General features: G+C 43.6%; 1 protein-coding gene across 8 annotated transcripts in view; it reads right to left on the bottom strand.

Annotated features, from left to right (window-relative positions):
* Positions 1 to 452: 452 nt before the first annotated feature.
* The window catches only part of LOC130178684 (partitioning defective 3 homolog), a 243,403-nt gene continuing 230,055 nt past the window's right edge, over positions 453 to 13,800 (bottom strand). For all 8 annotated transcript variants that reach the window (XM_056391121.1, XM_056391122.1, XM_056391128.1 and 5 more), the window contains 2 exons: positions 9,677 to 9,819; positions 453 to 4,792 (listed from right to left, as the gene is read on the bottom strand). In XM_056391121.1, the coding sequence (XP_056247096.1) occupies positions 4,396 to 4,792; positions 9,677 to 9,819 (540 nt within the window). In that variant the 3' untranslated portion in view covers positions 453 to 4,395. The remainder of the gene's footprint in view (positions 4,793 to 9,676; positions 9,820 to 13,800) is intronic.

Here is a 13,800-nt window from a genome sequence, read left to right as displayed (position 1 = left end):
TTAATGGTATTTGGTTAGGACTTCCCCTTTGACCTACGGAACAAAAAAACAGTAGCAGGGAGCCGCTCAACAGGTCCCCTGTGAGGGACAATGGGAGTGAGGTTGGAGTTAATAACAGGAAACACAACGGCGTTTAGGGAGATGACATCAGTGCATTCAACAGATCGGTTACGCAGGTATTGTTGGTGTTGTTGCACTGAAGACGAATGTTTCACTTGCGTTTGTGCATCAGCTGCTGCACCATTTCCCCACAGGAATGAATGACGTTTCACACTGAACGCCGTGTCTCCTTGTATCCGTCAAACTCTCGGAAAAAGACATCAGCAAGCAGACCTGACAGATTTGACGTCTGACAGCAGAATCCTTCCTGCTTAATTTAAGACTCGTCTAATCCCCGGTTCAAAGCCGGGGCCGAGGAAGAGAAAAGAAAAGGTGGCACAGGCACAGGCAGGTTGTAAACAGGATGGAACAGCCTTCCGTTTTATTCTAAATTTGATATGTACAGGAAAAAAGTGGCTGTATACATTTCTTAATATATCATGTAAAAGTTTTCTGGAAAAAAAACAAAAACAATTGCACATCAGCTTCCAATAGCTTCCATTTCTTTTTTTTTTTTCTTTTTTTTATACTTAAACACATCATGGTACAGCATGGTTGAAGGCAATGTCAAACAGGATACAAATACACTGATAACCGCTTGTAAGTGTTGGCTCTTGTGAATAAAATTAAAAAAAGGTTCAGGAAGGAGTACCCCAAAAAAATGACATTTTTATTTTCATATGATATTAAAAATGTTACAAAAAAACACACTGTAGTTTGTGTGCTGTAGTGTCACTGACAAACAAATCACATCGTGTCCCTCTTTGTGTAAAATATTATGGTATTATCTCAGGCACTTATCGCTATCAGACCCCCGTAACTGGACAGCTACAACAGCAAAATCCATGACATTTAGAGCAAGGGGTCAAATACATCCTTCTAAAATGTGCTGGTCACTAATGTTCACAGCAAGAAGTAGTGGCCGCTCAACCAAACACTTCTAATGAAAAACCATTCAGAGTGGACTTTTATTCTTTTTCACCCTCACATCACACAGTTTGTGTCTTATTTGGTAACAGTTTTGTGGCATGGATGTAAACACACATACACTGGCGAGGGGCTTCAGTGTGTGTGTGTTGTTACACCCATGTACATCCATAATGCAGAAGGGAATTCTTAATTAGCTTAAAGCACTGTTGCTGTGCTGTGAACTTTCCTCGGCCTACGATACAGGTTTACAAACTGAAGTAATGCCATTAAAAATTCCTTTTTTTTCTCTCTTCTTCTTCATCTTCTTCATATTGCCGTTCATCATCTGTTACCTCTACCTAAGCCTGCATCTTTCCCAGCAAGGGCCTTCATTAACCAACAGGAGATAATGTATGTCACGCAGCTTTGCTCTGCATATGGAGAGTGAAGGGCAATTACGCACCCCGCCTGTTTGTTTTCCACAGCTTTATTTATTTATTCTTTTGCATTTCCCTTTTTGCTTAAAGTTCGACCTCGGCTCGGTCTCATTTGTTCACTTTCGCAGGCAGATTAGTGATGTCAAAGACGGGCAGGTTTGAACCGGATTGGTCGACACCTACTGCAACAATTATAGAGGTGGGCCGGTGGGCTGTGGCAGTGAGTTTTAAAACGTGTGTGATCAGCCCCCAAGGTCTCCCTTTTTCACGACCTACAACTACAGCGGCTGGTTTTACTGATTAGTTCCTCCCCTCTGGGTGGAAAAATTGCCAATCAGCAGCTGTAGAGTTTGACTGGAATGAAAATGAGAATACTCTCAGGTTATAATGACACAATCCACTGGGCTAACATGATTCATAAACAAGATTCCACTGGTTTAAAGAGTCGGTTTTTATTACTACCAGGACTTCTAATCATGCAGATAGTTTTGTTTTCATTTAGTCAGGTTTTCAGATTTCTGTCTCCACCCTAATACAGTTGAGGTAAGGGGAGGTTATCATGACTTACCTTTTTGTCTTCCACTGCACCAACTGCTTTTATACAACCCTACTCTGTTGGAGCATAAACTGAGAAGAACTGTATGTTCAGACTGAAAGCAGCAAGAACACAAGAAATCGCTCTGGCTGCCCTGAGAAGGGCGCTGTTGAAGTTGACGTAGATGACGTAGATGAAACGGACAGACAGCACAGTTTGTTCTGAATGCTTGGTTTAGCAAAGTGTAATTTCAGGGTCCGCAACGGAAACAGGCATGTCAGCAAGGATCTTTGTGCCAACTGACCACAAGTAGTGTATAAGTTAGCAACATGAAATCCCTAACATTACCGATTCATTTGCATCAAGTTGTCAAGCAACCCTGTGCAACACTTGCGTGTCATGGGGCTAGTTAGCATGCAATTATAGGCTACACTTCGAACACCTACAATGTCGGATACCTTTTTCCATGCATCGTTTTTTACCCTGTAAGTACACAGGGACGCACCCGCCACCGCAATTATTTATTTCTCCTCCATTGTGCTTGGGAACGAATGTTTGATGGGAAGTTTACACGGTTGTGTTCTCTAGTGTTCTGTTGCTTCTGTCTGGTTCACGTAGAAAATGAATGACTTTTGGTCACTTTGAATTTCTTGCCGCTTTCGGTCTGAACATGGTTTGAATAAACTCATTGTCTAGTTAGCGAACGAGCTAACAAGCCCGCTAACTTTCAATTAGGGACCATGAATATGACTAGTGCTAGTGCACTGTCAGCAGTTTTCATACAAACTCAATCAATTCAAAGACAGATTTCTGCAGATTTTTCTCCTCCGCTGTATTAGGATGGCATCAGAAAACCTGGACAAATAAAATCAAAACTCTGCTTTTTGTAATTTCATTCAACCCATCCTTTAAAAGCCAGCAGCACTCTGTTCATCCATTGACTGCTGTGTTTTTTTGAAAGCAAGATGGCACCCCTACCCGCTCCCTATTTTCAAATCACTCTGGAGAAATATGTTGGCTAAATGCTTAAAAAGGTAAAAAAAAAAATAGAAAAAGCAATTATAGCAATCGAAAGCAATCAACTCCTGAGGACAATTTTGCCTTTTGTTAAAAAACAGGAGAAAAGCTGCAGCTAATCTCACACTGGGAGGCTCATTGTCTCTCTACCATCTTTATCCTCACTCTTTTTTATGCTTTCATTCCTGTCTTTATGTCAGAAGCCGGGCCCTCTGTCGGTGCCTCTGGTGGCAGCGTGCTTTGGCTCTGGCAGGCAGCAGGTGGCTTGTGATGAAAAATTCAGTGCACAGCCTGACTCGGGAGACAAGGAGGAGGAGGGTGGTGGTACTGGGTAGCAGGAGGAAGAGTAAAGGGAAGGGGAGGGCTGGGATGAGAGGAAGGCGGGAGAGGAGCGAGGAAGGGAGAGCAGAAAGGTAGAAGAAAGGCGCGTAATGAACAGAGAGATGACGAGAACAACGGGAGGAGGGATGGGAGCCAGAGCTCCAGACAGACAGGCAGGCAGGCCAGTGAGTCAAGCCCAGAGCAGTGCAAGGGGGGCCAGGCACAGGATCAGAGCTGTCGACCCTCTCTGCTTGGGTCTCCCTCACGGAGATAACACACCATATGAATCATTTATGAGGGTTTTTTTTTTTTTTATTAATAACACACACACACACACACACACACACACACACACACACACACTGTGCCCTGCTTCTTTCATACACTTTGCCTTGTTTTCTCTGCCCCCCTGGGAGTACTCATGTGAGAGAGCCCGATCGCTGAGGAGAAAACGCCTGAAGTAGAGAAAACAGAAAGCACAGCAAAGCCAGCAGCGTTCCTAGTTGGTAGAGGGGGTTGAATGTTAACTTTAGTGAAGGTGAGGAAAAGGTGACTTGTGACCGGTGGGGGGGGCGTCCACGTGACACTCTGTAAAGCCACGTAAAAAACATACTCAATCGTGAAACATGTACCTCGTCACATGCCCACACAACAGAAACGTTGTTGTACGCCTCCCCGTGGGCTCAGAGAGAACGACCGCTCACTTGCCCGTTTGATTGTCAATACGTGACGGTGCCAGGTCTCGAAGAGTCTGAGTCCTGGACGCCTGCGAACAAGCGCCGTGTTTGTGAATGCAGAGAAGGCACTGAGCGTCTCAAGTCTGTAGCAGGGCGAGCGACTGAGTGACTACTGTATAGGTCATCGGCACAGCTAGGGATCCAACACAAACACCCACATACTGAGCACACTTCACAGCTGTTTTACCTCTAAGAGGGGGCTATAAGACCTCTAAGGTTGTCCTTTGTCAAGATTTGTAGCGTCCACTTCTGCGGTTTCTTCAAGGTAACCCCCCCCCCTCAGCTCCTGAGCCAAAAGTTCTCTGTTCAGCTCTTTATCCATCAAGTCCAGCAACGCTCCTCAGGAATAAAAAAGTCTTCCTTTCTCCGACCCCAACCTATTAAGCCTCGCTAACTGCGAGGGTGAAGGCGGCACATCTTGGCGGTAGGGACCCTTGGGCGAGGCTGGGTCCTTCAGGTGAGCCGCAGTGTACCCCTCGTAGCTGCTGTTGCCGCTGCTCTCCTGCATTAATTTCCCTTTGGCTTCCTGCTCACGGCGCCGTTGCTCCTGCCTCAGGAGCTCCTGGGCCTCCAGAAGGACCCTGGCGTTGACACTGCCGCCGCCCGGGTAACCGTTCCTGGAGCCCTGGTAGCTGGAGTATCTGGGGTTGTCCTTGGCGGTCTGGAAACCCTCTCCAGGTGGGTACGCCTTCTCCCATGAGTCTTGGGAGATGGAGCTAGGGTTCTTCCTGGGTTGCCTGGTAGAGAGAGAGAGAGAGAGAGAAATGAAAGAGAGGGAAATGTGAGATGTGGTTTGATTTATAGTTTCATATGATTCCTTTGACATAATCATAAATGGCACATCAGTGCTTTATTTCACTGTTGCTTTTGCTCTGTTTTCAGTTTTCTTTATTTACAGGCTTAAGACACAGCCAGGACAGGTTTCAGTTAGTCATGCCACATTTACAATAGTTATTTTGAGATTACGTTAGATCAACATCTGGCTGTAGTAAGACGCTTTTTGTAGAAAGTGAGCGTGCCATTTTATTTTCTATTCTTCACCTTGGAATATTCTTTGATTTTTTCCCCAGAGCTTTTACCAGCTTCTCACGGTCTTCTTTAGCAGACAGAGCAGGCTCAGTTATCATATATGCAGCGACCTCTGTGCGCTGAAGAAGACTTTGGGGTGGTTAAAAGCTCTGGAAAAATGTAGCAACTGGACCTTTAGTTGAGATTTCTTTCTTTTTTTCTTATTTGTTTTGTTTGTTTTCTTTTATGTCTGATCTTTATATCTCCTGTATATACAGTTTGGAAGAAGGAAGTGTCAGTATTCGAGGTACTGATAGTGTAACAAAAAAAGAAAAAAGACATGTTTTCATGGGTTTATGACTCCTATTTTTTTTATTTCCATTTGGCATAAATATGTTTTGAGATTTGTCTCAACAGTTCCCAGCATGCTTTGCAAACAGACAGTTTAATGTTAATGTTGCCTCAGAGGTCGGTGAGTTAGCTGTGGGCTACTCCTGTTTTATTCACCTCCATTTATTTGCAACCAGGAAAGTCTTTCTGCATTAGCTCCCATCAGGTCTTTTAATAACTGTGATGATTGATTCATGAGGCTTTTTATGTGACCAATGTGTGACACTGAAAAGACAGGATTTCTGATAATACGGGTTAAAATAATCACATGTACTTTACGTGCCAACAAATGCTCTCTCATTCTTTCACTCTCATACACTTTATTTCTCTATGACACTCAACCCTCTCAGCCACATTCTGTGACCTGGTCTGATGGGAAAAAACATCACCAGCAACAAAAATTAGGTTGAAAACTCTATGTTTTGGGAGATGCACTAATCAGACTGTCAGTTGCATGGTAGCCAAGACATCGCATTCAATGACAATAAGGCACCGTTACAGCCTCACAAGCTGCCTCTGGGCAAGTACCAGCCCACGGTAACAACATACAGGGATACCTAACCATGTCAAAGTCCCCTTCCAGCCCATTAGGCCCATTTGGAGACAGGCAGGAACAACCATTGGATCTGACAGAAAGTAATAGCAGACCTTTCACGGCAGGAAAAATGAGGCGACCATCTTTGTCCTCGATGGATTTGCCCAGGCTGATATTTGACACCTGACACAAGTGTCTTAAAGGCACAGTTGTTTTGTCATGCTTGTGCGGGTCTGCCCTGCCCTTTACCAGAAAAGATTTGGGTGGGGGGTGGGGTGGGGAATCCAGATGTGTGACATCATTTCTAATTTCTGCTTGGCTAGCCTCTTTGTGGCAGCCCTGCCTGTGTGTAAGTGTGTGTGTGTGTGTTTGAGAGAGCCCATACGATATGCATGAGTGTCCCGAGCCCTACAGCTCCACCCGTTTATCTCGAGGGCAAGGCACCAAAACGAGAGCGGAGACAGGGAAGAAGAAGAAGACACACAAAAACATCAATGGGCTTTTGACTCCGAGCCATGCATAATTAGCAGGTTTATCAGCCAGCTGTGAAGAAATCGTATTATTCCTGTGTTTGGATTTGAGGAGGAAGGGGCGAAAAAAAAAAAAAATCCTTAATGAGAATAGAAAAGACCTTTGTTTTTATTCAACGGAGACTGAACGCTATTGGGAATGGATACGCTTCTCGATCGGTGAGATAGGAGAATATAGCCCAGGTTTATTCTTGCACACGGTTGAGTGATTCCAATTTTCAGAGACAGGCGTCCCCGGCATCTGATTTCATTTCATATGTTGACAAAGAGGCCAAAGCCGGTCTGCCTCCCTGCTGAGAAATGCAAACCAGATCGCTCTCTCTCTCTGTCTGATACTGTGCCAAGGGGGAGCATGTACATGTGTGGTAAATACAGAGGGATGTATACCGCTCTGTATTCTGTGCATGCACACGGTGAAGCATGACACATGATACAGAAAAAAAAACCCCAAAAAACAAGAAGGTGGGAAAGGTGACAGAAAAAGATTGAGAGAAAAAAGGGAGACTTTGTGAGAGGTTGTAGTGCAGTGCAGATAGACATGGGGTTGTGACACATATGCATGCATGCAGAAACACACTTGTGCGACCAAATGCCACTGCAGCTGTTGCAGACAGCCTTCGGTCTCCCATAATGACATTACTTTGGCACGGAGATCAATGGTGCTGCTCGGTGATGAATATGAGGGCCCTTCATCCACCGTCATTGTTTCAAATGGCAGCGGTTTATTTTCACTCACGGCTCCTTGTTTAGGGAAGGGTCTCACCCAGAAGGAAACTGACCTTTATCTAAAATGAAAGCCGTTTTTTTTGAGGAGCTCTACCGCCATTAATCATGTCTTCATTCACAATCCAGAGTCATGCTCTCATGAAGGATTTCACTCAGTGTGAGCAGCGCGGGCCCCATACGAATCCCATCAAGGCTATGATCTCCTGAACGCTACGTTTACTCGGTCTCAGCCTCTGACTTCACACGATGCTATGCTCTAACTCAAACAATAGTTAGCGTTCTCGAGATACCACCGCCGGGTTTATCCAAACAGAACAGCTTCTTAATGGAATTAGTGGGAAAGTGAAGGGACGTGGCCACAGGATGTTGCCTCTGACCGCTGGAGCGAGACAGCAGTTCATTAATCTTTCAGCACAGCTGCCTGCAATATTTATCAAGGAAAGGATTTATGTCGATAGCAGTGGATTAGAGAACGACGGTGAAGCAATAGAAGATAATGTATTTAATGTTGTATATGTATGGGAAGTGCTAGTGGATGATGTATTCTGGGATGGGTCGGCTTGGTTTGGCCTTGTAGAGAGTCTGCAGGAGTAATTAGAGACTGCTTAGGGAGACATATTAATAACTCTTGGACACTTCATGCCTGTGCTTATTCAAGAATTTAAAAAAGTCTTCTTTAAAAGGTACAAACCAGTATGTTATTATGTGTTATTGTGTTATTATAAGTGATAACTCATTTTTATTGACATTTTTTGAATGAAGGCTCTACAGATGTCTCTCTAGTTTACATACATTTTTGTACAGTACTAAAATCTATTGGTAGGCTCTTGAAACTTACCACAGATTGACATTGTTACTTTATTGTCGCATGATACTAATATTTTGCTGCAGATTGAGCTCAAAGGCTGTACTGTGTTACCTCACAATGATAACTTTGTATTAGGCAACACTTGACCTTAAGGCCCCTTATTTGACATGTATTAGCAGGATATAAACATTTAATAAATGGTTTATAATACACTATAATGTCGTAAGCTGATGTAATTGTTTATTAATGCATGTGTTAACAACTCCACCTGCGGGTGCCCGAGTGAAAGCTGGTGTATAGATAGATATAGAATAGAATAGATAGTGAATGATAATAGTATATAGTATAACACGGTTATAATAACATTAAAATGTCTGCATAGGGGAAGTTACAATTGTTGACAAATACACATTACTAAACACACTTAAAATGTCTAAATTTCTGCTTACAACTACATTATAATGTGTCACAAACTATTAAATGTTTGTATGCTGCTTATAAATGCTAAGTGATGGCTATTGACGTATTAAAACATTTCTAGTTAGAACAGGATGCTGTGGAGGAAACATGGAGAGGAGCAGTCAGGTGGGACCTGTGGGATATCAACTAGGAGAAAAATGCAGCTTTCAGTGTAATTTTGTAATAAAAATTTTGTAATTTTTTAGCCTAATTTCAGTTGTGTCTGTATATCAACTTTCGACACATACATGCTTTTTTATTCTATTTCAAAATGTACACGCTACAGGTCAAATTTGAACTTTCCCCCCCAAAAAAAAAACCCTCTAGTCAGTCACTTTCTATACCCTCCACCTCTAACCATGTGCGCGCACACGCACACGCACACACACGCACACACACGCACGCACACACACACACACACACACACACACACACACACACACACACACACACACACACACACACACACACACACACACACGCCTCAGCACTTCCTGGAACAACAGGCAGTCATATCATGCAGATCAAAGGGAATTACATTAAGGGAAAGGAAAGCAATCATGTCACATCTGTGTGAGAGGGTAACATGATCTGTCCATTCTGAGGATGAGTGTGTGTGTGTGTGTGTGTGTGTGTGTGTACACAGTTCTGTGGTCTGAAAATGACCGGCTATGCTGCTTTTTCTTACTTTAATGTTATATATATATATATATAAAATCTGCATTACTGTCACAAGGCTATTACAGTGAATCTGGCATAATAAGGCAGGAGTGCACAGATGTGCACACACACACACAGCCACACACACACACACACACACACACACACACACACACACACAAACACATGCAGCCCCACACACAAATCAACTTACAGATCTAAAATTGATACAAACAAAGTCACAAACACCTGCACACATTGATATTAGATTGTACACAAGAAGATTCAACACACACACACACACACACACAGTGCCCCAGACAGACTCACACACACAATCTCTTAGCACATATTGATTGTCAGATAGGCAGAAACATAGATCAAACACAACATCATATCAGCCTGACACACACACACACACACACACACACACACACACACACACACACACACACACACACACACACACTCTCTCTCTCTCTCTCTGTCTGTCCATCACTCTTACCTTGGTAGCGAGCTGTACTGTCGCTGTGCCTGGGCGAACGAGTCCCTCTCCTCCTGCCTCTGTCTCTGCATCTGAACCTCGACCGACACCGAGTGGCGACCCGGCTGACTGTACCCGCCCGGACCGTTGCTGCTGGTGTTTGACTGGAAACAGCGAGATGGCTCGGTTAGCTGTCGTCCCCAGTGAGATCATCATCATCAGCAGCAGAAACACGGGCACAATCAATACGGGAATGATTCTACCCATTCAATTTATTTATTTATCTGCCTTCTATAATTTGATGATATTCCACACGGGACTGAAATACTGTCGGATAAGTGGAAATGTGCACTGGGTGGACAGATATGACGTAGTGTGTTTACAGGATTCAATATTACTAAATTAATCGGTGCAGGATATTCCTCTTCTGCAAATGTGTCACATGTAATGAGGGGAATTTCTTCTTCTATGGTCCATTTAGGGATGGAATACTATCACACATAAGTGGATCATAGTTATTTAGTGAACTAATCCACTGATTTGGACCACCTTCATGATATCAATATTAGTATATTAGTAGTAGTGTGTTGGTCTTCTATCTAAATCCATTCTTAAAGGGCCGGAAGGATAATCCTGCGTATGGTTTTCACTGCTCCACAAAGAAAACTCCCCTCACCTCCATTGTGCTGGAGCGGCAGCAGAAATTTCACCCATATCTTTTAACTATCTGCATGGATAGATACCACCAGAGGCAAGTGGAAAAGTGTAATTTTGTTTTTTCGTCATATGGGTGAACCGACCCTATAAAGCTTCAGCGCTGCCTGCCTTATCTTGGCTCCGAGGGGAACAGAACTGTCTGAAGCTACAGTACGAGAAACGTTGTGGTGACAGTTATTTTGTGCCGATCAGAGAGCTGCTTGTTCTCGTGTACAGCTGATATGACTCTGGGACTGCAGGGCCTTTATACACTCACGGAGTTAAATAAATACTGATGACTTTTCTGTGTTCACTTAAACATTCATGACGAGGAGCTGCCTGCAGTGCTGATGCAAGATAGATGCATGACTGGGAGGATTTGGAGGTGCTAACACTGAAATCAGCAGTTTTATGTGAATTCAAGTCAATCAGTCTTTTATGTTATATTTCCTCCACATTTCAAACATTCAATTTACTCTCTATTATATGCTGCACTTCATAATAACATTAATAATTTCTTATTATCATCAAGAATAAAACTTTAAAAGCCATATACCATCAAACAAACCTTAACGTGCCATTGATAAAACATGTTGATAATTAAAAATAAAGATTAAATTCCAGTTGTGGTGATTTTCATCCTGGGTTTTTGCTCAAATTGAAGGATCTGTGCCATAAAAATATGCACGTTCGTCTAACTCAAAAACATAAGCGGCAATACATTCAAATGTCTTGTTTAATCAAGCTCAAATATTAGAATTAGGAATATATTTGGCAAAAATGACTTTTAATTAAAAGGTTTTATCACTGCTTAGACAAATGAACATCTTATACTGGAAAATTCTGGATTTGAATGTTATGATTTGGATGTTCTCTGGCAGGAAGGACACAGATTTGAACCACTGCCAAAATATGATCTTTCCAAATTGATAAAGAAGAAACATCACACTTAAAAACCAACAAACACACACATGACACCCCAACCCAGTTCGAATTTAGAGCACGAAAATCACCACTACAGAGATTTGCACATGGTAGCCCAATAAAACTGGCAGCGTTCCCGGACACAGGATATCTCACAAAAAGTCCCTCCCCCCCCCCCAGTCCAGACCACAGACACTTACCAGCAGTTAGTCGGGCAGACACACCCTGAGCTCGTCTCTTCTCAGGTCAAAATGAAGGTGAGTCACACACAGACAGAAGGAGGGGAAGTGAGGGAGGGGCCATGCTGGAGACTCAGAGCAGGGTTACAGTGATGACACGTGATGGATGTTAGTGGGTGTTAATGAAGGAGACAACAACACGGCCTGTTGACATTGTGACAGTCCCTCTCCCCACCCTTCAAACATCCTTACATAAACACCTAGTGTACAGGTTAACAGGCCACAGTAGGTTTATGTCCCTGTGCACATAGAGTAGACAAACTGTGTGTCATGTATTGATCTGTAGTATCTGCAGATTTAGAATGTTTTTATAACAGAAAATACAACCGAATAATTCATTAGAATTCATCATAAACTCTGACACATACACACTCTCTCTAACACACTCACACGCACACACACAGTCACTCACTCACACGCACACACACACTCACTCACTCACTCACTCACTCACTCACTCACTCACTCACTCACTCACTCACTCACTCACTCGCATACGGACACTCACACGCACACACACACATGTTTGTACTTCTACACTTACCCCCACTGACATAATGCAACCCATAAGTCCTTTAATACAGAAACAAACTTGTCTGCACATTGAGTTGTTTAACCATTAGGCAGAAAAACTGTTTCTACCTCTATGTCCTGGGTCACTGTAGTGTGCTGTGGTGGTTTGGGAAAAGTTTCAAAAATAATTGGATGCTTCCCCCACAATTCAACAGTTGGAAAGTTGTGAGACAAGACACGTGTCCTCACTATTAAGGTCTAAAACTGGTCCTCTCACACATGCAGGAGTATACACATGTGCGCACACACACAAACACACACCCTTGTTTTACCATATTTGTGGTGAGCTGTCACTGAGATAATGTAGTCCCTAAGCCCTTTCCTTTAACCATCACAACTGAAATCCTAACCCCAAACCTAATTCTAATCTGAACCTTTAAAACCAAGTCTTGACCCTCAAACAGCCAATTAAACTTGTAGGGTCCAGCATTTTGGCCCCACCCCAACCAAAGCTGACGGACGACTCGAACCCAAGAATAAGGGGCTCCCAGTTTTTGGACCACACAAATATAGTAAAACAAGCCCACACACTCATACAGACAGACAGCATACACTAATAATATCTTTCTCAGCAGCAGAGCACCACCTCAATGTCCAGCCCACACTTGTACCACAACTCCTTCCGCTCCCTGCGATGTTGATTAGCGGTGTGGGTGCAATAATTGTGTGCAGCCGTAACACAAAGCCGATCTAATTACTTTTATGGCTGTGCAACATATTGAGAGCCTGGTTGGAGCGCTGTGGACATCAGTTGGTGGGGAAACCATAAAACGATTAAGAGTGCTAAAGAGACACTCCCCTTTAAAATCAAATAACGCCGAGGCAATCATCTCTGGGATGGATTGGCGCTGCCTGGCTGCTCAGCTGACAATAAGGACAGGCTGGCAGAAAACTGAGAGGGAGGGAGGGGGCTACCAAGCACCCCTTATTCCATATCTGAATTAAAAATTGCCTGTGGGTGAATTACAGTCCCAAATATTTTTCACTTGAGAAAAAAAAAAAAAATCCCTTTAGCGGTTTAGGAGTGTTGAATATTCCTGGGATTGTTGGCTCATCTGCCTGAACACGGTGACTGCAGAGGAGAAGGGAGGGCGAAACACCCTAAAGGAATCCAGATAATAGCAGTATTAAAATGTTGCAGTAAAATACAAGAGGCAATATTATGCCCTTTCTAAACCCCCAGCATCAATTGAATGAACTCCTCTATTCCCATAGTGGTATAAATGAGCGCAATAAAGCTTGGCGCTGCGCTGCTGGGAGAGCGGGCATCAGTCATCCTGATGGAATTAGACCGTGCTACCCACAATCCTCCCCTGCTCCCCAAACTATGGTAAAAAAAAAAGAAGAAGAAGAAGGGGGGGGGGGGGGGGGGGGGCCTCACATGGCAAAGAGAGATATTATATTGACTCAAGGCATGTGGCTAAATAGGGACGGCTAAGAAAACAGCCTGACCCGAGAATGGATAATCGGGCGAATGAACCGCAGAGGATGGATCGTGTACGTGTGTTTGGCTGGAGGAGCGATATGAAGAGGTGAGCCTGGGGTTGACTGTCCAGCCCTGGCTCGAAGGTGCACAACAACACAGTGAGTGCTTCCATATGGCTGCTCAGAGACACCTCTCTAATCGGTGAGGCATGACACTAATAGGGATCTGCATTCAACTCCCACTGTACGAGCAAGAGAGACCTCTGAACGGATAGTGAACGGAGATGA

The sequence above is a fragment of the Seriola aureovittata genome, chromosome 12, assembly GCF_021018895.1.
Source record: "Seriola aureovittata isolate HTS-2021-v1 ecotype China chromosome 12, ASM2101889v1, whole genome shotgun sequence".
NCBI lineage: Eukaryota > Metazoa > Chordata > Actinopteri > Carangiformes > Carangidae > Seriola > Seriola aureovittata.
Note: the sequence above shows the minus strand (reverse complement) of the source record. Positions and strands in the feature narration are given on the sequence as shown.